Raw genomic sequence first — 27,678 nt, 5'->3', positions numbered from 1 at the left:
TCACTGTTTTCTCAAATTCGTGTTTTTGTAGTTTACACAGAAACAATAATGGTATCTTTTTCAAAAACTTGCACTTTGAAACCCGCATAAGAAGTTTTCTGTTTTTAGTTGAAACCGGTGTTGTGTAAACGGCACCTAAATGGAGGCAGATCTAAATTTGTAGTCAGTTGTGGAAGATATTTAATCCCACCGAGACACACGTCATGAAGAGAACAGACATCATTTTTTAGGGGGAGGGGAGGTTATCGTTTTTGATTAATTACAATGCACATAAATAAAAATTAAAAAAAGATTTGCAGTGATAAATCATTTATAATAAACACTGCAACATTCTGTGGAAAAAAAAAGAAGAATTGTCCATTTTGATTTCATGGTGACATTAATACCCAAATAACTTTTACTGATACGCATTTTATTTAGGTCTACTTAAGTACAGATATTGTGATATAGACAATTAACATGTTTCCTTACCCTGACAGATTCGAAAAAATATTGGGCAACAACCAACTCTGTGAACTGGTATAAATGCTGTGGATACCCGAGATGAATTTCAAACCTAAATAGCTAAATGTTTGTTGGGAAAAAAATTGATGATGCTATACTCTCTAATCTTAAAAAAAAAAAAAAACTGTTGGAATTGGAAAAAACAGAAATGCTGCAGATGATCCTGGATTTGGCAGCTTCTGACAGTTTTCCCATCCAGTCTGTCATGTTTTGGTTTCTCGTGTCTAGCGTCCTCCTGTCTTCTGAGTCTGATGCATTATGCATATTTTACCTGAGCTGTATCTAAACCCAACACAAATGGTCCTCAAAGAATGAAACGGTTATGCGGGGATCCTCTTTATTAATTGCATAAAAGGCACAGTTAAACCGTTTTGACCAAACCCATCTAATCGAAGCGTTTCACCGCACCCTCAGATTATTCTCTAAAAGCCTTGAGACTTAAGCCAGTTGAAAAGCAGTTTGTTAATGAGTTCAGCTATCACTCAATGGCAGCTGAGGTGCATATTTGAATTGAAACGGCCAAAAAGGAGCTTGCACATTTGTCTGTGAATAAGATGCCATTTGTTTGTGTACTATAGGGTGAGTTCAGGTTGATTGGGACACTTTTTGCCATTGAGATGACTGGGAAAAGTGTCCCAATCAAACTGACCTGTGTGTTCTTTCTTAGCTCCAGATGTCCTGTAGATATCGCTTCTCCTCACGAAGTCCTGCTACTATCTTCATAGCATCCAGTTTATCGAGTTGAAGTTCATTTCCTATGATCTCCAGTAGTGTGTCATTCACATCTTTTGCCATGTTCTTAGCATCCCTGTAAAATCGTGAGATATTGTTTCATTCCTGGTGAACAAAATGTGGCAGTCCACAATAATAAATGGTAAACCATGGTATTTTGTACCCACCCACAGACATAAAGACAGCCTTTGTCTTTAAGAAGGATGCTGGCAACATTTTTAGCATGGAGAAGCAAGTTATGCTGGACATATGTTGGTCTGTTAACGGTTCCCGCTGCATCGGGCTCATCTCTGGAGAAGCACACGATCAGATGGCTCAGGGTTCCATTATGCGCAAATCTCTCCAACTCCTCTCTGGAAAAAAGCAGTAATGTGCATATTACCGTGTTTCACTGTCATTTAGTCATTGGTTGTTTTTGCAGTGGTTAAGCTAAACTTGTGCATTAAAACATCCAAATGGCAAATTAGATTCTCTCAGATTTTGCAGGGGTTAAGTAACAACAATGGAGCTCATTAGTGTGTTGCGTTTGAAACTCAACTTTTCATCTCCCTCATCCATCTGGCAAGAAAGTTTATAAAACCTCAAGGCTTCTGTTGTAAATCGTTATTGTAACAGCTTTTATTTCAGCTCTGAATAAATGTTTGGGTGCTATTTCAACCAAAATGAGAGATGGAAAAATGTGAAGTTAACGGACATGGTTCAAGCTCAAGGTTTGAGCCTCTTTTCCAATTGATTGCTCTGCTTGTCTGTTACCTCGAATGTTCAATTGCCAAAGCCAGGCACTTTGATTTTTTATAATTGCCTTAAAAGAACAGTTCATCCAAAAATGAATATTGTGTCATTATTTACTCGCTCTAGACAAAAGGAGAAATTTTGTACTGGTAAATTTTTTCCATTTAATTACAATAAATTGGGACTGGAGCCTTTAAAGGTGAACTAAGTAACTTTTTTACCTTAACCGAACAGCTTTGGAGTCATTGTAATGTTTATATTACTGATTTAGTGTTGAATGGTGGTCGTCTCGCACGCCCCTGGTGCCTGTGAGCCGCAAAACCACCGTTGCAACTTTGGGCCGGCGGGCCAGCGGGCCGCCGTGTTAGGAAGTATCGTGTGATATCAGGTCTCGCGAGGTAACGAATTGCTTTACGGCATTAAACAGATCTGATAAAATTCTGATAAAATGAGCATCAAACAGAAATAACCCGGCGCCGTATACATGTGGTGTTCGAGGCGCACATACAATACAGACTGCCGCGCAGCTCTTAAAGGGGCCATACCTTATTTCCACTCGTTACAGCGTCCATCCTACTGAACAGGGACCGGTGTACAGGGGGAGGGGATCCGGCCGTGAGTGTGAGCCATCTCTGCGTGAGTGCTATTCACGACAGTACAAGTGCTCCACAGCGACTCTAGGGGTCGCTGTTTAACAAAAACGGAATTCCTACTTAGTGCTGCTTTAAGCTTCAAAAAGAACTCCGAAGCACCATAAAAGTATAATAAATGTGGAATTGTGCACTACCAAGTCTTCTTAATTTACCAAGTCATAACCAGATCATCGAGTCAGCCAGTTGAACTTGGGGGGTGAATTTTGGGGTGAACTATAGCAAAAAATAGTTGAAGAACAACTTTTCAGGTATCCGATATAGATTTCCACCAAAGCTAAAGAGAAAAGGAGGATGATTGAGTGAAATTTAAACAGATGGATGAAGCAAGCGTTTGCACACATCTGGAAAAATAGCCATGTTTAAATGATCACAAAAACCTGAGTATTGGCACGTACTCTAAATATCACCACTTAAACAGAGTTTCCAAAGATCTGAATGCAAAAGAACATCTTTTTTTAAAGCTTCTAAAGAAAATCTTGACTTCAGTGACTTGGAAAAGTAATAGGACATTCAGTTAAGTTGTGCGGTTTAATATTTTTGTAGAAACAGTAATAAACAATACTTTTTATCAGGATTCTTTGATGAATAGAAAGTTCAAATGAACAATTTTTTTTATAGAAATCTTTGTATACATTTATTCTGTAAGAAAACCGCACAATACAAACTATATGATTACTGCAGGTTAACTAAGCAAAGCCAAGAATTCACCATCTAAATTATGAAACTGCTTGTCATTAACAATCAGGTATTTTTATTGTACATGCTTCATGGCTTTGTTTTTTTTTAAAGGTTTTTGAGTGCATATGCATTGCTTACGGGGTCCATCTGGGAGCCACATCCATCTAAACTGGTCCCGGCGAGCTGGCTTTCTGGTCACAGATATTGAATGTTTTTCTTGTTTTTTAAAAAAACAGACTTGAGTGATCATTTGTTCTGAATCTACGCCACCCGCTACCCCTCCTCATGTAATCCAAATCCATAAAAACAAAGAGACTCATTGGTGATGGAGGGGCTAAGACAAGTGTTCTTTGTTTCAACAACAATGATTGAAGCTGATTTCACCCTTTTAACACTCATATAAGTATCATGTTTGATTAGAATTGATTGCAGACGCCTTGTTTTCTTTAGCAGACTGCCTGATGGCCAGCCTGTTTGCTTTTTGTGTTTCAGTGAGTGCTGAGTTTTGCAAGCCAGGTTCAGACACTTTCTCATCTCAAATGCCACTGGCACTTTCTACTTTGCTCATTAAAGCATAGCAGACAATGAGGGTGTTACACTGAACAACACAAAACTCATTTCATTGATTGACTTAATCAATGCAGAGGGGGGAAAAATGATAAATGAAACCAGAGTGCGGACAAACGTGAATAAGAAATGTTAAACAATCCCTTGATGTTCAGGACCAGTGAAGGCAAAGATAGACTGAAATGGCGTGTCAGGACCTTGACTTTGAATCTTGTTTTTATTAGCTCTTGTGTCAAGTACAGCCAAGCATGGATACAACGCTGTGTGCCGCCCCTCGGTCACAACACACACTTAATACTCACCAATCCAGGCACCAATGTCATTACTCAGGACCTTGTGTGTGAATTATGACTGTGTGCCTATGGGACAGCCAGACCCCAATCATCTTATATAATGTCTCGTATCATATGGCCCATACTCTCAGAGGGAGCACTTTAATTTCATTGCTTTCCCAATCATTACTCTCAAGGACAGTGCAACAGGAGCCTCTGGCTGATAGCAACCAAGAAGAGACAAGACGCCAAGAGCCTGTGTAAAGCTGGCATATCGAGTGAAAAATACTCTCAGGTTGCAAAGGGGGCAGGGTGGAAGAATTGTTGTGCGTGTCTGTCTGCACTGCGATTCATTTTCTAAATCTAATTTTTTTTCTTGTTTTCCAGTGAAAAATATCTACACATACATAAAACAAAATAACTTTACCTGGGAAACAAAACTGCATAAAAAAATACTGCTTTTTAGAGAATATCTTAAAATTAAATGTACTTTTCTTAGCCTATTTTTTTTTTTATCTTTAGGATATAACTAACAAAATATAAGTTGGCAATAGGGTAAAAATTAAGTTCAAGATTTTTTGAACACCACTCTAATAATAAACACAATTGCTTCAAGTACATTGATATCTTTTAAAAGGGACAGTTCACATAAAACTGAAAATTGTCATTAATTACTATTACGACCCTCATGTCGTTCAAACACTTAAGACTTTCGTTCATCTTCAGAACACAAATGAAGATCTTTTTGATGAAATCTGAGAGCTTTCTGTCCCACAGATAACAGCTACGCAACTACCACTTTGACAAAAGATCTTAATTTGTGTTTCGAAGATAAACAAAAGTCGTACAGGTTTGAAACGACACGAGGGTGAGTAATCAATGACAGAATTTTCATTTTTGGGTGAACTGTCCCTTTAAGGCTGTTTTGAAGTTTATTCTGGAAAATAAGACAGACAACAGATTAAGAAATTTGTGAATACACTCACCTGAAAAGAAAGTCTTTGTCTTTGTGGCGACATCCAAAAAAGAGCCACGTCTCTCCAAAAGTTGCTTCCTGGTTTGTCTCATGTTCTTTCTCTCTGTCAGGTCAAAACAGTATTGCAAAATTGAATATGATGTCTCTATAAAAGTAAGTGTTATAACTACCAGAAGCACTATTATAAAATAGCCTCTATTTAAAATGACTTGGTTTTTTTATGATATCTATAGAGCTGGTGGATGGCCAAAATAATGCCAATTAAGGAAGTCAAAATGACCTAAACTTTACCAAATCAATACTAAAATAAATAAAGCAATAGAAGCCTTTCTGTAGGTTTAATAATACCGAGTGCAGACTCAATTCAGTAGCCAAGGGCTGTCTGACTGACAGGCGGCTGCTCTCTAATGCTCACATGCATATTTATGTGTTTATGCCTCACTGTAATATGTGCAAATGGTCTAATGTTCTTATTTAAATAAAATGTATCTTGGTGAGTTATTAATGTGGGGGGGGGGTCTGATTTGTGTCAAAATATGCGATCCGTGCATTAAGCCTATTAGACCTGCCACAATCTATTGTTTATAATAATAATACAAATAAAAAACACCTGTATTGACAATAATAAGAAAAAACCCTCTTGCTCTAAATTTAATTAACTTTGTTCTTTATTACTGAAAAATCACTTGAATGTAAGCAATATTTACTTATGTACGCACTACCATTCAAACGTTTGAAGTCTGTAAGTTTTTTTTATTGTTTTTGATACAAGTCTCTTATGCTGGTCAATGCTGCATTTATTTGATAAAAAAAAACACAGTAAAAACAGTAATATTATTATTAAAAAATTCTATTTGAATTCTAATTTTCCATCACTCCAGTCTTCGGAGTCATATGATTCTTCAGAAATCATTTTAATATTTAGAAACATTTCTTCTTATTATCAATGTTAACAGCTGCCTAATATTAAACCGTGATACATTTTTTCAAGTTTCTTTGATGAATAGACAATTCAAAAGCGACAGTAAAGACGTTCAGAAGATTTCTATTTTAAATAAATGCTGTTCTTTTGAACTCATATGTTAAACCCATGGCAACCCTATCATGCCTATATATATAACGAATAAATGTGGGTCTTTGCCATTATTAATTTAAGTTCATCTAAAAAAACCTGACATGTTTATTATTCATAGACAGATAGTCAGTATGTTTTAGAAATGAAAGATGGACAAGGAAATGCTGCTGATAATCTCAAAATGGTAAAATATTAGTTGATTAATTTACCTGACTGCTCGCTTATTACAAATTTAAAGCTGCAGGCCGTAGCTTTTTTGGGGTTAAAAATTATCCAAAATACATATTTAAGGAAAATACATAACCAGCCAGTGTTCAAAACTATCTGCTTGCCTTAGCTCGATTCAAAGCGGTAAGCTTGTAATAATGTTTTTAATTCCAGTGGTACTGGTGGATTTCCACGGGAGATTCGAGCATGTCTTTGCGTCATTACGTCACATCTGTACACATAAAGAAGGAGTCTCGGCTAGTAGGCTATATTGTGTGTGAGGATGCTGGAGGTGGAGATTTATAGCCTTTTCTCACAGTACTTGATATAATTAAACTTATCAATTTGATGGCGGATTCAGAAAGGTTCAAACGACAATCACCAGTGACAACAGATTCACCCGTTGTAAAATGCAAAAGACTTTGTGAGTGGCTACAGAAAAAAAGAGACTGCAACCGGACCCATGCGAAAACAAGGATAAATATCTGAAGGGCTTTAAATTTAGTCACGCAATGCTGACGTTGTTAACATTAACAATTTGAGAACAAAGTATAATTTCCACGGTTTTGGGTGATATGATAAGCGATATTTAGATTTAATCAGCGCGATTTACTGCAATGTCAGAACCAGAACAAAAGTGGATGTTACTTACTTGTTCAGATGACATTTTCCGGTGAAAATTATTATGTTGGTCATACTTCCAAAAAGAATAATCTGTGATTCTGAATGACACTATCCACACCGCCGCGGCGACTGACAGCTGCACACTCTCCTCAAACATTGTGTTCATCCGGGCTGTACAGTGTCAAAGTACAACTCACGTGGAGTTAATAATTCCGCGAATAACTGCAATGCAGATTTCGAACAGAGATGGCGACAGAGGAAAAACTGCGGACTGCAGCTTTAATAATCTTCTGCATTTTTTATATGTTCCAATTCATAGTTTCATGATGATGAAACCATTAAAGCTGCTGTCCGTAACTTTTTTGGGTTAAAAATTATCCAAAATAATAATAATTAAAAAAAAACATAACCAGCCAGTGTTCAAAAATATCTGCTTGCTTTTGCCCGATTCAAAACGGTTAGCTTGTAATAATGATTTTAATTCCAGTGGTACTGGTGGATTTCCACGGGAAATTCGAGCATGTCTTTGCGTAATTACGTCACATCTGTACACATAAAGAAGGCGTCCCGGCTAGTCGGCTATATTGCGTGAGGATGTTGGAGGTGGACATTTTTAGCCTTTTCTCACAGCATTAAATAATTAAACTTATGGCGGATCCAGAAAGGTTCAAACGACAATCACCAGTGACAACTGGACATTCACCACTTGTAAAACCCCAAATAATTCGGACTTCGGAGTGGGTAACGTTAGAGAAAAAAGAGACTGCAACTGGCCCACGCGAAAACAAGGATAAACATCGGTTCAAAACGGACGCAGAGACGGCTTTTTTTCTTTTAGGACAGGTAAGACATTTCAATAGTTCAATCGTGTAACAGTAGCACACTTGTTCGCTTAATTCACACAGTTACGGAGTTTCCGGTCTTTATTTGTTTAGCTATTATGGTAAATATTTTGTGCTAGCTATGAGAGGGAGCAATTCACCTCTACTCCAAGCAAACCAAACCGGCCTCCTCCGAAATTATATATAGTTTTAAATATGCATCGGATTACAGATACGTGTTTTTTTTTTGTGTTTTTTTTCTCAAAGAAAACCAGTAAAGAAACATTAATTTATTGGTATGACAATTAGAAATTAGACTGCACAGAAATAGAAACTGAACTACAGGGTAATCATAACACACATTAAATGTAGTCACAATGCTGATGTTGATAATTTGAGAACAAAGTATAATTTGAAAGGTTTGACGCGATCGTTATATTTAATCAGCACGATTTACTGCAAGGCTTTCCCCCCTTAGTTGATGTGGATGTTACTTACTTGTTCAGATGACATTTTCCGATGAAAATTCGTATGTTGTCATGGTCATACTGTAGACCTACTTCCAAAAGTAGAATGTGTGATTCTGAATGCCAGTTTCCACATCGGCGCGGTGACTGACAGACTCGCAGTCTCAAAACATTGTGTTCATCCGCGCTGTTTCATGCCGATGTGCAACTCACGCAAAGTTAATAATTCCGCGAATAACTGCAATTACAGATTTCAAACAGAGATGGCGACAAAGAGGAAAAATGCCGGACTGCAGCTTTAAGTAGCATGTGGCGTTTAACTACTCTTTTAACTGCGGTCTTACCAAAAAAAACACAAAGTCACTCTTTGTAGAGAGAGGACGTTGATATTTATCTGGGTGGGTTCTTTTGAGCAAGTCCTCCAAAAGATCTGGCTGTGTTCCCAGAATTCCCTACACTAAGGTGACATACAGGTACCAGGCACTATCTGTACACCACACCTGCTAAAGGTTGACAGACTTCTCCAAAGAGATAAAAGAGAAGACGTCGCACAAACACAATCTAAACAGTCTTCGGGCCCTAGAAAAAAAACAGCACACTGTCTACTCCACTGCGTCTTTACTCCAACATGATAATAGAGGAAGAGATCTCTTAGAGATGCATTACACAGGCCAGAAGCAAACTCCAGTGTCTACTCCTTCAGCCAACCTAAATAAAGCATTCAGAAATAGGTCTGAAACTTTCAGAGGTTTTAAAAGAAGTGAAATGTTGAAACACCCAAAGGACTTTCAGGGTGAGATGCCCTTCATCATGCTGATATCACTCAAAACGCTGCAGTGAGCCGAGTTTCAGACACTAAGCCCTCCCCATCTGCTGAACGTACAGTTTAATTGCGATTAGATTACTAATGAGCCACTGTGTGGATGAGATGACCAGGAAAACAAAACAGAGCTTCTCTTCAAACATCTACAATCTGTTCTTTTTCATTTCATGTCCTTGCCTCAGTGACCCATCACATGGAATGAACAACTGGCAAGCAAAGCAAAACGCTCCCTTTCGAGTCGTGCTGTCAGACAGTTGTTATTGTGATGCATCTACATTTAATTAAGTGGCATGTTGAGCAACGGGCAGTCAATAGAATACTAATGGTTTGTTTACTGACTGATGTTAATGAAATAAAACATGCATCTTTTTATACTCCAGGTATATGGATGTTTTAGAAGTTGTGTAACATCAATAAACAAAATGATGCATATAAATTAGGCATCATAAATAAGTCACGTCCCTTCAAGCAAGTCAGTTGTACTTGGTTGGCAGCCATCTTGGTAGGCAAGTACACAAGTACTTCTACTTGAATGCTGAAAGACCAAATTATACCTCACATAATTCTAACAATTGTGACTTTACGCCTTACAATTGCGAAAACTCTTTAAAAATGCAAATTTAAAATCACGACTCTATACTAGGGATGGGGCCGATCCGATCCAGTATCGGTATCGGGACCGATACCAGCGTAATTCACGTATCGGATTTTCCCGATCCAACCTGCGGATATATCCGATATCCATGAGCCATGTCTGCGCTTTAATGTAGTCTGCTGAAACGACTCCAAAAGTGATTCCCGCGGCCCGCCGGCTAGTCTGCTAGCTGGCTGCAAACTGTGGAATGGATATCCTGAACGGAGGTGCGGCTCAATGAGACACAGAGACCCCACCTCAGGAAATCCATTCCGCAGTTTGCAGCCAGCTAGCAGGATAGCGTTGAGCTGCCAACATGTTGTGTGGAAATCCTATGGTGGAAATACTTCACACTGGAAACACCACAGCAGAGCAAGACAGCAAAATTGCAATGTTTGCAAAGCCGTATTAATTAAACCATTTGTCTGTGATGCATGTTTGCTATTCGCAGTCCAGAAGAGAAAGAGAGAGATCTCTCACGCGGTGCCACAGCGCGCACAACACGACAGCCCATCAGCATGATCGGTGATTGTTGTAAAATGCAGTCTCTACTGTTGCTAAATTGCGGGACGCTTTTAATAATAAAAAAAGCTATTAAAAGCACAAAAATCTGCGCAAGAGAAGCTGTTCCCGCGTCGCGCGCTCCGAAACAGACCGCAACGAGACAAGCACATTATACTTTGGGCTTCATATGCACGTCTAAACGATCAAATGTAGCCTACACAAAAATGTCAAAATGACCGGCTTGGAGATTCACTTAAACAGTTTGTCTAAAATGGACGTAGGGAAATAGTTGGGAGAAAATATGGTGCACTCGTTCTTAAAGGGGAAGCAGTCTAATAAACATGCTGACGATTGCTCCATTACTGAGAATCAAACAACAAAAGGCAAAGAGAAAATCACTCACAGCTCTTGAATGAATAACTTTAGCTTTAATAAGCATAAATCTATCTATGATAAACTTTGCAGTGCTATTTTACTTTTGATTACTTTATTATAATTATTTTTAGACCATACCTGAAAAATGTTAGTAGACCTTCCTGAAATTACAGCACTGTGTAGGCCTGTATAATGTGTATCTTTGTTTAATTGTCTATCTTTTGTTTATCTATTGTTTAATATATATATATATATATATATATATATATATATATTGACATGCATACATACGTACATATCATACTTGCCTGTAGAGAGGAGTTTATTTCAGCATCATATAAAATCAACAATAATGATAATAATAATATTAAAGCAAACACAGCTCTGGTATCGGAAAAGTATCGGTATCGGCCGATATCCAAATTCAGGTATCGGGATCGGATCGGAAGTGAAAAAATGTGGATCGGTGCATCCCTACTCTATACCTCACAACTGCGATCATTTCTCAAAATCGTGATTTTATACCTCACAGTTGTGACTCTCACAACTGCGATTAGGGCTGTCACGATTCCTTGATTAAAAGCAAGTACTCGTTTAAAAAAAAATTCCTTGATTGCAATTTACCCGTGCCGATTAACTGGAAAAATACTGAAAGTGGCGCATTCCACAGACGAGAATCCATTAACCGCATTATTAGACCATTTTCTAAAGCTGCACAATGTATTAAAAAAACATTTAAAAATCATAATGTAGCATAGTGCTACTTCAGAAAGACTACGATTCATTAAATATATATTTATTTACATGTGTGTGTGTAGGTTACATGCGTCTCAGAGGGGTTAATGCTCCTCCACATTAACTGTTATCATTTACATGTGTGGAGCGCGTCTCAAACTCCATCTCTTTTGAGAGTTTGGTTGGCTTATAACGTCCATATGGGAGCACAACGTGTGCTATTTGATCAGATTTGTAAGGTAAATCATTTATAAACCTACGCCAACACAGAATACATCAAAAATTCTAAATATTCAAACTATTCATCACAATTTCAAAATAAGTTTAAAGCCTCACTCTGATTTTGCATGTTTTGATGTCCACATATTCTTGTTGAAGAAATTACAATGGCTGTAGCATTTCTATCACCAAGAAGTGGCCAAATATTAAATGTTTGGCCAATATTAAACAAGGATTTGAGCTGTAAAGTGCAACAACAACAATCAAAAGGCACTGTCTGGCACCCTCTGCAGGCATTTACTATAATACATAATGTACATTATTTATATTATGTATATTACATTATGTATTTTAACAGTGTTGTTCAATAAAACCATATGTATGAGAACTTGCTTTTGATACTTTATTTTAACCAATTATTTTTGCCTCATTGTTATTATTTTAAGTCATTTTAAAGGCTATTGTTTGCTTAGTCGATTATTTTTACGATTAATCGTAAAAAAATATTTGTGGTCATAAAAATAGACCCGATTACTCGATTACCAAAATAATCGTTAGTGACAGCCCTAATTGTGATTTTTGCTATGAGTGGTTTGTCTGCAGCCCCTTATACAGCCTCTGAAATAAATTCTCTACTTTCTAGATTTCCTAAAATAGTTACACAGCCACTAATTAAATGGTAAATGAAACAGACAATACATGGGAAATGTTCTTCATTGAGAGTAATCACTTTATGCATTCTTTTGATTTGAAATTTAAACAATGAACATAACCAAACACAGCCTGTCACATCCATTTCCCATTTCCCATATTTTGTGAGACATGGTTAACGTTTTGGATGCTTCTTTTGGTCACGCCCACCTGCTCAAAGCTTGGCTCAACTGAGTTTGGCATTTGAACAAACAGAGGGTCCACAGTAGAGCCATTAGCATCTGGGAGTTCAATATCCAATCTGGAAATGGGCTTCAATAAACTAGCTTTAGTGGAGCTTTATGCTGCCCCAGAGGGGCCGGTACCAATATGAAAAACCTGGATTCCATTTTGTAACACCATGCAGACCAGCTCCCCTCCTGAATACAAATCAACTGTACTGCGACATCGAGGACGACATATCCGCATCCCTAAAAAAAATGACAGCCTGCAGTTGGGTAGAATAGGAGCTAAAGCAATAGCTGGTACTTTTTCATATGTACAATGAAAGTGAGTCAGTGGCCTAGTCTGAACATTCACCTTTATAAATCATACTATGTAATCCTCCTCCTCACTTTCCTCTGAGACTATGCACTGCATTGTGAAGGCAAGGGACATATGTGATATCAGATGTAATTGTAGTCACTCAGAATAACATTCTCTAACCTGTGAAAGGCACACAAAGTGCAAACAAAGAAATGGATGTGCAAGAGCATTTTAAGACATTTAACCACACTTTTACTTTTTCTACAGAACATGCAAGTGAACTCAAATGTTTGGGCTGATTGCCAAGACATTGGTATGTTGTCATGTTTCTATGTGGTTGCTAAGGTGTTTTGGGTGGTTGCCAGAGTTCAGAGTTGTTCCGAGTTATATTTATTTAGTGCATTGCTATTCTGGATGGTTGCCAGAGTGTTGCTAACCAAATGCTACAGTGTTGTGAGGAAATTTAGTACGTTGCTATGCAGTTGCAACAGTGTTCTGGATGGTTGCCTGAGTGTTGCGAAGTCAAGTCAAGCCACCTTTATTTATATAATGCTTTTTACAATACAGATTGTTTCTAAGCAGTTGCCAATATGCTGGCTAATCGTGCCACGGCAATAATTATGTATAGTAAGTCTTCCAGTCTTCACCTTAAATAGCGCAAACTGTATGGGAGCGCTCATTTTAGCTATTTATGGAAATGTTTGTGTAAATGCATGATGTCCTTTTTATTGTATTTATTGACTTGTTTTAACTCTTGTTCTTAATCATCTTGTGCATTGATTAATCATGTTTAATTAAAACATTCAAAAAAAAAATGGTATGCTCCAATTGGTAAGCAGGAAAATGTGCATTTAAGGCAGCCGTCACTAGAGGAAGGAGGATTGGGGGATGGATCATGGTTTTTGAGTGAATTTGAACAAGGTTATTGTAGCGCTGCTTGAACGCACTGAAACTCTGGCCTCATTAGTTTAAGAGGAGAGTTCGTACTGTTTTAGTACATAACGGTTCTAGTTTTTAGACTATTTTTATTGATTACCTATCTTTTCACAGCTAAAAGTATTCCTAATATGTTGGACCTTTTATTGAACATAGCCTACTTTTACCTGTTGAGACATGCCTTCATTAGCGCCATCCGAGTTGTGTTAATGTGTTTGTGATGTTTGAGTTGGGGGAGGTGTGACACGTAAAATGGGCATTTGCAAGGTTGTTATATAGCAAATGTGCTTTATTTTTGTAATACTGCTAGCTTCCACTTGTCGCAGAAACTACTTCACCTATAGTTTTTGCTTTTGTTTTGAAGGCAGTCTTATAGTTTTGTTCAATTAATTCTGTAGACGTCAAATCCTTTCTGCCTAAAGCTCACTGGCAGCCTGCAAACAGATGAATTGGCTTTGTCCTTGTGTGAGATTTTTGCCCAGTCTCCCACTTTCTCCACAGCACAATACATTTCCGGCTGTCTGCCTGCTGCCATTGATTTACAGATGAGGAAAATCGAAGCATCCCATGCTGTTTGCTCCTAAAGAGGAAACGCCGAGCTTTGTGACACAAACAATGTCCTGTTGACAGAATGGTGATCGTTATCTTTAATTGAAGGCTGGCATCAAGTGTAGCTGTATTTAGGAGAATCTCAAGTTAAGAACCGCATTGAAACAGTTCAACAGCACACCGCCTTGACTAATCGCTCTTATATTCTTGCAGATGCTTGCGTCCAAGAAAATGTTTTTGTATTTCAGAATAGAAATGTGTAAATTGCGGTCATATTGTCTTTCAACTGAGCAGGCATTTTACGTAATAATAACTGTGATAGAACTAAACTTTTTCTTACTGTAAACAGACATTTCAGAGAAACTGTGATTTTGGTTTGAGTATGACACACAATGAATGTGAAACCTAGAGAGGTAATATTAAGGAAACTGCTTTACAAGATGATATGCATCTGATATGCAATGAAACTGCATTGTGATACACATGTTGTGATTCTTGACTACAATGTATCACAAAATCATAATTAGATTTAAATTGTCTGTATTAGTTTAAATGGTATTGTGCAGTTTGCTTCACTTTTGTCCAGTAATAATAATGCTATTTTTATTAATACTATGCAGAAAATACTACTACTATTAATAATATTAATTTATGTATGAAGAGAAGAGAGAAAATAATAATAATAATAATTTATTATCCACTAAATGTGCAAAAATATTAAAGGCATATTATTTAAAAAAAACTTAAATATTAAAAGAAGAAAATCTGTCATTGATCTATGGCTTGGGGCCAAACCAAACATGCTCTGCTGCATGACTGCCTCGACCTTGATGTTTTGGAAGGTGATGTGGTGTTTGAGGACAACTTTTGTCATTCATCATTAATGTCTCATCCCACTCTCATCGGCCCCCAGACATATCTGAAACATTCATCAACCACGTTCGGCTCGGACACTAGCCCCTGTGATTACCTGTGACCCTTGTGTCACTTACAAACTATTCGTGTACACACACAGCAGGCATCACATCACCGACCCGCCCTGCACCAGGGCAAACGGCTTCATTCATATGTAGTCCTGGCGTGTCACTCTTCATGGGCCCCTGGCACTGAGTATAAATCACACACACTGTGTTGACAGGCCTCCACAAGACACCTTTACAGCCAGATCCTAAATTTATGTCCTCCATTGTAACACCAGGGTCTTCAGAAACACTATTAGGCATCACAGATAATGTGATGGGGAGCAGGTCAATAGCACATTTACACTTTCTCTTCCTCCTTCAATCCTTTTAGATTTATCCTAATCACCCTAGGGGTGTTTTATGCTACTTTTACATATGAGAATCAATAAACTTCCTTCCTCTTTTAAAACCTGGTTTATTTTTTTGAAGATGTGTGATAAAAAGGTTGTTTTTTAACACTTACTGCTCTGTGGAGCATGGAGAGCTACCTCAAATAAAGACTATCATTTTTGTACTGACAGCCATGTTTGTGTCTTTACAATGTGTACAATGTAATTCATTATGCTAAGACCTAATGTAATAAACTCAGTGTTCACTATTTTAATACATTATACAATTATATAATTTTCAGCATCATTCCTTCAGTCTCACATGATCCTTCAGAAATCATTCTAATATGCTGATTTGGTGCTCAAGAAACATTTCTTATTATCAATGTTAAAAAACAGTTGTGCTGCTTAATATTTATGCGTCAGCAGCCATATCACCCTGTAGCCCAAGACTGGTTGCCCACTGAAGCTAAGCAGGGCTGAGCCTGGTTAGTACCTGGATGGGAGAACTTCTGCGAAAACCAGGTTGCTGCTGGAAGAGGTGTTAGTGAGGCCAGCAGGGGGCGCTCACCCTGTGGTCTGTGTGGGTCCTAACGCCCCAGTATAGTAATGGGGACACTATACTGTCAAAGAGCACCGTCCTTCGGATGAGACGTTAAACCGAGGTCCTGACTCTCTGTGGTCATTAAAAATCCCAGGATGTCTTTCGAAAGAGTAGGGGTGTAACCCCGGCATCCTGGCCAAATTTGCCCAGTAGCCTCTGTCCATCATGGCCTCCTAATCATCCCCATGTATATATATACCAACATAGACAGTAAAAGAAATGGACAGAGCGATCTCATTGGAACTCAGTTGAGACAGTTGAAGCCCACTTTTAGCGATTTTTGAGAACTTCCGTTCCTGACGCGCAGACTCAGACCGACTCAAACTAAGCTTGATGACGTGAGCGACCTGTCTGACAGACGTTAATCTTCTAGTAGCTGTGCGTGAAAACTGCCAACGTTAATCTTGCAGAGACGGGGAACTTGAGCAAAGAGTTCTTTGGCGTGAGTGAGCAGGAGTTAGAATTCCGTTGCTTTTATGGACTCATTATCTATGGGCTTCTCCCTTGACGGGACGTCCCCCCGATTGCCTGCGAGCTTCTCCTCCTGTCTGTACGGTAACTTCTGTACAGCGCGACAGAGAGTCGAGTGGTTATGACGCAATCGTTAGCCTATTTTTACTAAATCTGTTTCTACGGGGCCATAGTGTAACATAGAAGGTAATGGAGCCCTTTATACATTGTCGTGTTTCTTTAGAAATAAATAATGGACAAATGGAGTCTTTAAACGCCTCAGATGTAAAGTTATTCGCTGTCAAAGTGACGCAAAAATGAATGGGAGTCAATGGAAATGCTAACGCAAGTGAAGTTCTGCTACAACATGGCGGCACCCGGCCGGCTTCAACTTCCGGTCGATGGATTACCCCCTTGTATACCAATTGGCTTCATCACTATGTCTCCTCTCCACCAGTAAGCTGGTGTGTGGTGGGCGTTCTGGCGCAATATGGCTGCCGTCGCATCATCCAGGTGGATGCTGCACATTGGTGGTGGTTGAGGAGATTCCCCCTTCTATGTAAAGCGTTTTGAGTGCCGAGAAAAGCGCTATATAAATGTAATGAATTATTATTATTATTATTTTATCTTTATGAATAGAAAGTTAAAAATAGCAGCATTTATTTGAAAGATGTATATATATATTAGGGCTGTCAAACGATTAATCACATCCAAAATAAAAGTTTGTGTTTACACAATATATGTGTACTGTGTATAATTATTTTTAATACATAAATACCCACACATGCATGTGTATTTAAGAAATATTTGCATGTATATACTGTATATAGACTGAATGTAGCCTATATATAATGTATATTTTATATAAATATAAAAATGTTATATATAAATAACATTTTTCTTAAATATGTACATGTGTGCATTTATATACAAAATAATTATACACAGTACACACACATATATTATGTAAACACAAACTTTTATTTTGGATGCGATTAATCGTGATTAATCGTTTGACAGCCCTAATATATATATATATATATATATATAAGGCCCTGATATAGTTAAAGCAAAATCGAAGAGCGAACTGGCGTGACATAATTTTGAACAAAATCAGGCCAAAACAAAGTCTGCTCTCGGTGTCCGAGGCGTCTGACACACACACAAAGAGCAGACAGCGACAGGGAAACTGAGCGTGTGATTAACTGCGTCTGTCCTTCTTCAGGTCAAGTCATATATTCGTGAAAAAATCAGTTTGCCATCAGTTGTCAGAAGTAGTAGCATCTTTGTCATAGTATCTTTCACATTTAAGGGTTCAATGCATTAAAATCAATGCCGTTGATCTCTATGAAGTGAAACATCAGCTTCAGCTTCGATTGAGGCTTGTGAAGTGGCGTTCAAAGTTAAACTAATTTCAACACCTTGTTTCATTCATGAATGAATCCACATTTTTAAGCCTGCAATTACAGGGTATGTTCAGTTTTAAAGTCTTGTAGGCTCTTTAATAAGCTAAATTATCCTAATATGGATAGCGTTTTGCAGAAGGTCTGTTTTTAAAAGGCCTATTAAAATGTTCATAGTAAAATGAATATTTGTTGTGCTTATTTAATTCTCAATTAAAACAATTACAACATTACTGTAACCAAGACAACATTCTGTGGTATTACTTTATCTAAAAAAAAAAAAAAAAACAAGTTCACAGTGACAGTCAACAGAGAGCTGACATATTACTTATTTAGAGCTTGAATGATCGGGATCGGTATTGGCCGATCATGATGATAAGAAATCAGTAGTCTGTATCAGAGTGCCGAATTACAGAGATCATGCGAACATATCTACATCGCAATGATCAAATGCTTTCTTAACAGCTGTTTTCCCACAGCTGTCATTTTTGTTGTGTGTTTATTTTGTTATTGTGAGGACAGCGGGAAGCACATATTTACATATCATTCTAAACGCCTCAGCAGCTGTGGGATGCTCACTAACAGTTGTAACTTTTTCTGCCTATTTTAAGATTTAAATCATTTGCATTTAGTGTCTTTTAAAAAAATGATCAAAGTAGTATAGATTTATAATATTGTTAAGTTATGGACCATTACATGAACATGATTACCAGCTTACTGATCAGCAGAATTTTGGAATTCACACAAAAATGTTGCATAGCATTTCACACTGCTATTACTACTTAAAATTGCATGACAGGAAAAAAAGGGTGGAAAAAAGCCATGTGATTAACCTTCAAAATGTACCTTTGTTGAAGAAATCCAATGAAGGGGGCCACACCTGTCCCAGGGCCCACCATCACTACAGGAACAGAGGGGTCGGATGGTAAGTGGAAGGTGCTGCTTGGACGAGGTCTGACATGTACCTGGACGTGACATTTAGATCCAATCAATTCTAAGCGGGGATGGGATGCCTATATTCTGTAATCCTCCACACATCTATGTAACCTTAACAAACCCAATTCCATACATTTTGTAGATAGCATCTAAACCAAAAGCTTTTATGTTGTTGTTGTTGTTGTATTCTGCTGCAAGGATTAGTACACTTTCTCCAGAGCTTATTTCTGCCCAGCTTTTGCCTCAATCAAACAACCCAATTCAGCCAAATCCTCCCAGGGACTGTGAAAAGCTAATTTGGAGGTGAACGGGCTCGCTAATGTGTAATGCCTACAGTGCTAACCTTCGGCAGGGCTGATGTGCCTAGGCACTCTGAAGCAGGTACCGTCCCAAGGGGCTGCAAGATTGAGGAGACGTGATCAACCAGCCAGCCTGTGCACAACCCCGTCCTCGCTGGATGCTCGGGACATGCAGGGAACTCCACAACATTGAACACGAAATGAACTTTCTCAGGGTGCTGAAGGCTGGAGCTGAGGAACGAGACAGAAAATAAGAGACTAAGTGCTAACAATCTAGAAACAACCCTGAACATGAGCAAGTCGGTGGACCTCATTATCTCTCTCTTAATGGCCTGCCTGTATCGGGCCCTGGGGACCCCTGCTGACCGGACTTTAATATTTCATAGCCCTAATGTTTCTGTGTATTCTACCAGCATCAGCGTACCGAACATGAGACATTAGTGTAGATGCCCGACCACTTACAAGCCAAAGGAGATAGGCAGAAAACAAATGAAAGTGGCAGGCGGTTCTGAAAGGAATGTCCTTTGCATCCAATGTTTGACTTTGATCACAACAAATAAAGTATCATCAAGCAAGAGTAAGTGCCACACTGAATTCATGTCTGTCTATAATAAACCACACGACATCAAAGGAGGATAGAGACAGAAATAATGACCTAAAACCTGGATATGTCTCTGCTTTAATCTGTGCGTCCAAATATAAAACACAGGTGTTTCAAACAAGGTCTCTTACCTGGCAGCAGAATAGGCTCTGGGCTGCAGCTTTGGCAAATGTTCTGTAATAAAGCAGAGGAGAGATCAGAGATGGAGATGGCATTGTGACCTTGAGGTTATTCAACTCTCTGTTACCCAAGCCTTTTGAGTTTATCTATAGAGAGCCAATTTATCAGAATAGCTAAATTCACAACACAGTATTTAATTTAGTCTGTCTTTTTAGGACAATCTTGATGTTAAAAGTACAAGTACAGTACATATAATCAATTGAAAAGTTAAGAAGATTTTTTTTAAAAGATACTAATAAAGCTACTTGTAAACCGAAATATCAGATAGGCTAATAATTCAAGGCCAATAATTTTGTATATTTTGCATTCATTTGGTTTCCAAAATCTCCCCACAGCCAATGGATTTTGAACATATAAAGTATCTTAATATTCAGCAAAGAATCCTAAAATAAAAATTTGATAAAAAGAAATGTTTTTGAGCACCAAATCAGTATTTTAGAATGAGTAATGATGCTGAAAATTCAGCTTTACCATCACAGGAATAAATTACATTTAAAAAATATATTAAAATAGAATAAGAGTTATTTTAGTTATAATCAGCACCCCTGTCATATCAGCATAACCCACATCATTGACCACTATTACAGATATGGATGAACTGAAATTTCTGCACCGTTTTGTCTAAAACTGCCCAGTGGTCCATAGAGAAAACAGGTGGAAAATGTGAACAGGCACAATTTACCATTCAACGATTGAATCTTCAACATGCGTAAAAAGGGGCATGCATGTGAAATTATACAGGTTTAATTGAATCGGATTTAAATGCAAATGATGATGGATGATATAGACAGAAAAAGTACAACTGAATTACACACTCACTTAAGACTCTGGAAGCATATTAGAGTTTCCTAGTTGTGCCTTAAAGTCTCAAACCAAAGAAGAAATCCCGCCCTTGGTTATTGACACATTAATAAAGAGCGTTTTCCTATTCTTGATGCAGAGGCTGTGAGGGTATTTAAAGTAACTTCTCATATTCTACATAAGAAATTGTTTCTACAATACAGAGAAGCTTCTGGTCCCTTTCCGTTCGGTTGGTTTTTCCGTTTTCAAATTTTGCAGGAAGAACATACTGTAATCGCTTACAAAAATATTACAATGTTCAAAATGTATAATTATACCTTTGTTTAGTTATTCCAAACAAATGTTTGTGTTTAAATTACTATTTTTGAATTTGGTTTCACCCAATAATATTAAGTTCACTGCGGACTCGTGAACGCGGATTGACAACAGAACCGGAAGAGAATACAATACTGAATAAAGTCGTAGTTTTTGTTATTTTTGGACCAAAATGTATTTTCGATGCTTCAAAAATTCTAACTAACCCACTGATGTCACGTGGACTACTTTGATGATGTCTTTATTTCCTTTCTGGACAAGGACAGTATACCGTGTATACATTTTCAATGGAGGGACAGAAAGCTCTCGGACTAAATCTAAAATATCTTAAACTGTGTTCTTACGGTCTTACGGGCTTGGGACGACATGAGGGCGAGTCATTAATGACATAATTTTCATTTTTGGGTGAACTAACCCTTTAAGACCTCATGCCATTAGTTACAATTATTGCAAAAGGCTTTTTTTACACTTAACAAAATGCCCCTTGTTAAAGGGATAGATTACCCAAAAATGACAATTCTGTCATCATCTACTCACCCTCAAGCTGTTCCAAAACCTGTATACATTTTTTTCTTCTGCTGAACACAAAAGAATATATTTTGAAGAATATGGGTAACCACATTGACTTCTTCCATAGTTATTTCCTTACTATGGAAGTCGATGGGGTTCCATCCACTGTTTGGTTACCCATAGTCTTTAAAATATCTTATTTTGTGTTCTGCAGAACACAAAAGAAGTGGTTTCTCTGCTCAAATAAAGTGTTTAAAATTCCCCTTCATCAGTCAACAACTGACATACAATTTTCTCCAATTCGCTGAAATGATGAATCAATTTGAAAATGTTCATTTCAAGCACACCATATGTGGATGCCGAAGGTCCTCAATATTATCAATTAATTACAATCAAACATTCAATACAGTGAGCAGCTGTTGCAATTACAGCCTCTCATCACCCTAAACAAATGCATCAAAAAGGCACATGGTGTTTTGGTGAAAAACTCTTAAATGTCAGAAAAAGCCTGAAAGTCAGGAGAGAAACAGTTTGACTGATGACAATGATCTTACTATCAAGAACACACCAGTGCAGAGTGATTTTAGAAATAAAAATGAATGTGCTGTCAGACGCTGCTGAACCAGCATCTCTGTCGATTTGTGCCATGGGGAATGACCATGTTAATCCTTAATTTGCCAGTCACAGTAATATTTAATGCAGATTAAACTTTACATGTACACACATCCAATGCAACAATCCACTGGCCACATCCGCATAAATCAGTGAGGGTCACTGCATTATGATTACCCTGCAGTTCGCCATATCTAAAGCATGCTATGCATGCAATAATAATTTCAGCTATACCAGCTGTTTCTCAAAATCAAGGTGACTGCACATTTCTCACATTGATAGATAATTTTATTGCATATCACAGCAGAGGCTTCTTGTACAAAAAAAAAAGATCCACCAAATATTTTTAGAAGATTTATATAAGGTTTATTATTACAAAATATCATCTTTGTATTGTCAACTTCAATTACATGGCACAGTGCTTTCTTATACAGTGTGCAAAACTTACACTACCAGGCGGACAGAAAATTATTTATTTATTTTTTAAGAAATTAATACTCTTTTCGGAATGGATGCATTAAACTGACCAAATGTAACAGCAAATACACTAATAATGTTGTGATTTATATATATAACAAATAAATGCTGTTAAGAATCCTGAAAAAATGTATCATGGTTTCCACAAAAATATTAAGCAGCACAACTGATAATAAGAAATGTTTCTTGAGCAGCATATTAGAATAATTTCTGAAGGATCATGTGACACTGAAGACTGGAGTAACAGCTGGAATGGCCGTCACAGGAATAAATTGCATTTTAAAATATATTAAAATAGAAAAGAGTTATTTTAATTTGTAATAGTATTTTGCAATAGTACTGTTTTTACTGCATTCTTATCAAATAAACACAACCTTGGTGAGCATAAGAGACTTCAAAAAAAATTCTAAAAAACTTGACCCCAAACTTTTGATATGGTTTGAGAGAGTCAAAAGAGTGTTTTTAAAGAGCAATCTTATGTCTTTATATAGACGAGCACATTGTTCGCAACTAGCATCATCCACTCAAATTGCTGAACCCAGTAATAACACATTATATTTTTTTCCCTTAAAATGGCACTGAAGGCCTTTAACATAATTAATTAGATGATTAGTTATCTTAATTGACAGCCTTCATTTTTAGTTTATATTTGCTGATTTTATCATTCTCCTTGTGTGCCCTAATATGCTTTGGTTAGACTCTCAATACAGCTATTGCAAGTTTAAAATGTATTTTTTTCAGAGGCTATGCGTGCAGTTAAAGAACAGTATTTTGCCTTTAAAAGGAGAGCAAAAAAGCAAAGCTGGACCTCTGATCCGATGTTGTTTTACTGCCACCTGGTGGTACCGACACTGAAAACACTTCCAAACATCAAGCACATTTACCATGCAAACTGCATATGCTGATATGGAATGTATGAAATGCAGAAAACATCCCCATTCCAGTAAATTCAAAGCAGATCACATGTGTTTACTGACCGAACAGGAGGCTGAGCGGAGGTAGGCAGGATGGGAATGCCTGAAGGAGATCCAGCACACATACGTTGGTGTCCCTGATAAAACTGTTGTAGTCTGCTGAGCCTTCTTTGCTACACAGTTCCAGAAGCCTTCTTTTCTCTGAACTGCTCCGAGTGAAGTCCGCCAACGCTCGCACAAACGCCTGAAAGCACAAGAGAACAGCATAACAGGGTCTGTCCAGGAACTTCAGACTACAGCCCCATGAAAGCCAAACAAATCATCCCCACCGGTACATCAAAAGCACTGTTGCGTATAAAGTGCGCTCTAGTGCAAAATCAAAGGTTCAGAACTTAAACAGCACAGAAACTATAACATTAAATAAGGTTAATAACACAAAATTACTTTTTTTGGAATGCTCCTTATCTCCAAACCCCAGGTGAGAATAAACTGCAAAGAGCTGTTCTGTGGGATGTGAAGTGGAACCTTTGCTGCTGTAAAAGAAAAGAAAAACTGGCTATGCATTTATTCAACATTTCTAGTTGTTCAATCTTAATCTAGTTCTCTGACTTGTGGGCAGAATGCATTATTTTATCTCTTTCACAGTTTGAGGAAAATGTTCCCGGTATCACTGATTGTGTCAACAATGGCTGCAATACCTTTCTTACTGCTGTTTTTAAGCAAGCTGACTCGAACAGCACAATTCCTTTGCATTTGCAGATCCAGTCTGAGCAGCAACTCTTCAACTTCACTAGCTCTGTTTGGACAGAGAATATCAAAGGAGTCTCCAGGCTGATAAGCAACATCCTGTTCCTGAAGAGAGAACATTTACTTGCACAGAGACCAAAACAGAGGAAAACATAAACATGACTATTTGACTGATCCAAAACTATGTTCTAAACTAAACTTTTAAAAAGCATTACTGCAGTTATAGGGGTATATAGTAATCTAAATGTAAAATTGGGTGTCTTGAGCGTGGTGTGTGTGTGTGTGTGTCTGTGTATATATATATATATATATATATTTTAGATATACATAATGTAATACAATATATACACTACCGTTCAAAAGTTTGGGGTCGGTACGATTTTAAATACTTTAAAAATAATTCTCTTCTGCTAACCATGGCTGCGCTTATTTGATTAAAAATACAACAAAAATCAGTTATAGTATTAAATATTATTCCAGTGTAAATCAGCTGTTTTCTGTGTGAATATATAGTAAAGTGTAATTTATTCCTGTGATCAAAGCTGAATTTTCAGCATCACCAGTGTCAGTGTCTTCAGTGTCAAATGATCCTTCACAAATCAGTATAATATGAGGATTTGATGCTCAAGAAACATTTATTATTATTATCAATGTTGAAACAGTTGTTGGTCTGTCAGTTGTACAGTTTTTTTTATGATTCTTTGATGAATAGGAAGTTCAAAAGACTTTTGTAACATTATAAATGTCTTTACTGTCACTTTCGATCAAATTAATTATTCCTTGATAAATAAAAGTATTGATTTCTTTCCTCCAAAAAATAAAAATAAAATTCTCACTGACCCCAAACTTTTGAACGGTAGTGTATATATATATATATATATATATATATATATATACACACACTATGTTAGATTACTTTTGTCATCATCTAACGCTCAATGAAAGGTAATCTTTAAAAAAAAAAAAAATGGAATAACAAATGTAATCTTCAGCCAATTCCAAAAATGATTAATAATAATGTTTTGATGCCTAAATTCACTTGTAGCATTTAAAATGATTGATTTTAGTTTTTAGAATTGTATTATTATTTATTATTTTATCGGTATTAAATGTATTCTATAAATTTCTTTGTTATCGGTGATAATTATAAACAATTATATATAAATACAAATAATTTGTTTATGATTAAAATAATTATTAGCTCATTTGTATCACCCAGAATTGTAATATTGGTGCATCCCTACTGAAATAAATGTGGACTTACCGAAATATCAAGCTCCAGTAAGATGGAAGATTTTACTGCATCATATTGAGTTAATTGAACTGCTTTTGAAATGGACATTTCACGATAACCATCTTTACCAGATGGGACTGTCTCCTGTGAACGGAGGATTTTTATTAGCACAATAATAGACACAGTTAAAGAAATTCTATTTTATCTCATACCATCTATACCAGACAGTGGTTTTCAACCTTTTTGACTCAAATGCCCCCCATTGTCCAACACAATTATTCAAAGGGCACCCCAGTGGATTATTCATAAAATGCATATGTTCCTAAATCCATGCTTACATAAATTGTTGCAATGATTTTACGCAAATGGTAACAGAAACAGAATCTCTGAATTCTGTCTGTCTTGTGTTTCTTGAAAAAAGACCCATTAAGATTAATCTCTATAAATGTTGATTTTCCATGAAGTCCATACCCCTTCAGTGGACGCCTGCTCCAAAACAACCTCTAGATATGAAGGGGGAAGAGCAGGAACTTTAAGAACGGACTCTGACAACGGTGGTACAGATTGCTTCAGAGATGCAACCAACGTGGTAGAGTGAGTCTCGGCATCACTGCTGTCAGATGTAACAGTTTTCTCATTTTGTGAGTGTACTTCACTCAGCTTCAAAAGATGAAGATCAACTTCTAGATCTGACTTGTTTTTTTCCTGGCCGGATGCATTTTTATGATTATTGTCCTGGGTGCAGTCACTACGGGCAGCACCCGTTTGATTTGAAGCGGACATGCCGGAGAATGTTTTTTTCAGAGCGTCCCAGAGTCCCTCAATCCAAGGATCCACCACTACTTCAAGTCTGGAAAGAAAAGAGTCCCTGAGTTTGACAAGGCAATATATCAGAAAATCTGCCTTTTTAAATTTTGTTATTTAACATTCATGCTTACCCAGTGCCGTCATCTGCATGCCCAGTGGCATAGAAATGTTTAGCACCAAGTCGCTGCAGAAGGCTGTCAATGGTCTTGCCTCCGTTGCAGAAATTTGCATAGTTTGTGTCTCCGAGAGCTGCATATATAACAGCATAAAAAAAAGTGCTGATAGGTGGAGCTCACGCTTGCATAACAGAAAGACCATCTTACCTAACAGTGCATAACGCAGATGGGAGAGGTGGTTGTGCGGCAGAGATTTATTCTTGATCTTTCTCACAAACTTCTGAGCAGTGTCTGGAGGATCACCATCACCGGTTGTGGAAACCACAAAAACAACTGGGCGGATTTCACTGTCCACGTTGTACTGGGAATGCATGGGAATGCACAAGTTGCATCAGTCAGTTCTGATATGTGACTGTCCCAGATTTGATATCCATGAAAGTAATGGTAAGAAACATACCTTGTCCTGGTTGCTCAAACAGCTGATGTCAGCTGTTAATCCATACTCAGCTGCTTGTTCGCAGATCTCTTCAGCTATTGACTGAGCCTGACCACGCTGAGATCCATACAGTATCAAGAAGCGAGCAGCAACTTCACACGGCATATTATCATAGCTGGACAAAAAGGAGTTAAGAGTTTTTAAATCATTTCTGCATGTTATGAAAACACTCTTAGAAAAAAAAGGTACAAAAGCGGTCACTGGGGCAGTACCGGTACTCTTTCAAAAAGTTCACCTTTGTACATTTTAAGTGTGCATAAAAGTACCTAATGGTAGATATTACAAACCTTTTGAAAGGGCACCGTATCAAAGACTGTATATAATCCAATTCTATGGTTTTAAGTATCAGGACATTAAAAAAATCATCTGGTGTTAGCAGGTCTTAAAATGAGGTAAATGCAACCTCAAATGAACAACAACACATGACATATAACACAGTGTCATTATTTATTTAACAAAAATAAAGCCAAAATGGAGAAGCCATGTGTGACAAGCTAAGTAGACCCAATGATTCAGTTGCTTTTAGAGACACTTTTAGCAGCAATAACTTGAAGTAATCATTTTCTGTTTGACTTTGTCAGTCTCTCACATCGTTCAGGAGGAATTTTGACCCGGTCTTCCTTACA

At 37.4% G+C, this 27,678-nt stretch overlaps 1 protein-coding gene across 3 annotated transcripts in view; it reads right to left on the bottom strand.

Moving 5' to 3' along the window:
- Positions 1-824: 824 nt before the first annotated feature.
- The window catches only part of mtrr (5-methyltetrahydrofolate-homocysteine methyltransferase reductase), a 28,483-nt gene continuing 1,629 nt past the window's right edge, over positions 825-27,678 (bottom strand). Inside the window, exons 2-15 of one of the 3 annotated variants that reach the window (XM_056254080.1) lie at positions 27,014-27,167; positions 26,764-26,917; positions 26,572-26,689; positions 26,105-26,483; positions 25,664-25,777; positions 24,351-24,504; positions 24,097-24,185; positions 23,716-23,896; positions 19,975-20,017; positions 19,287-19,473; positions 18,854-18,972; positions 5,125-5,217; positions 1,404-1,589; positions 825-1,312 (exon numbers count right to left, since the gene is read on the bottom strand). In XM_056254080.1, coding sequence (XP_056110055.1) covers positions 1,168-1,312; positions 1,404-1,589; positions 5,125-5,217; positions 18,854-18,972; positions 19,287-19,473; positions 19,975-20,017; positions 23,716-23,896; positions 24,097-24,185; positions 24,351-24,504; positions 25,664-25,777; positions 26,105-26,483; positions 26,572-26,689; positions 26,764-26,917; positions 27,014-27,157 — 2,106 coding nt within the window. In that variant the 5' untranslated portion in view covers positions 27,158-27,167 and the 3' untranslated portion in view covers positions 825-1,167. The remainder of the gene's footprint in view (positions 1,313-1,403; positions 1,590-5,124; positions 5,218-18,853; positions 18,973-19,286; positions 19,474-19,974; positions 20,018-23,715; positions 23,897-24,096; positions 24,186-24,350; positions 24,505-25,663; positions 25,778-26,104; positions 26,484-26,571; positions 26,690-26,763; positions 26,918-27,013; positions 27,168-27,678) is intronic. The other 2 variants (XM_056254081.1, XM_056254082.1) reach the window with 2 other exon arrangements.

Source organism: Rhinichthys klamathensis, unplaced genomic scaffold, assembly GCF_029890125.1.
Source record: "Rhinichthys klamathensis goyatoka isolate OS25496 unplaced genomic scaffold, OSU_Roscu_1.1 h1tg000110l_1, whole genome shotgun sequence".
In the NCBI taxonomy this organism is placed as follows: domain Eukaryota; kingdom Metazoa; phylum Chordata; class Actinopteri; order Cypriniformes; family Leuciscidae; genus Rhinichthys; species Rhinichthys klamathensis.
The sequence above is the reverse complement of the archived record's forward strand: the minus strand, read 5'-3'. Positions and strand labels throughout refer to the sequence as shown.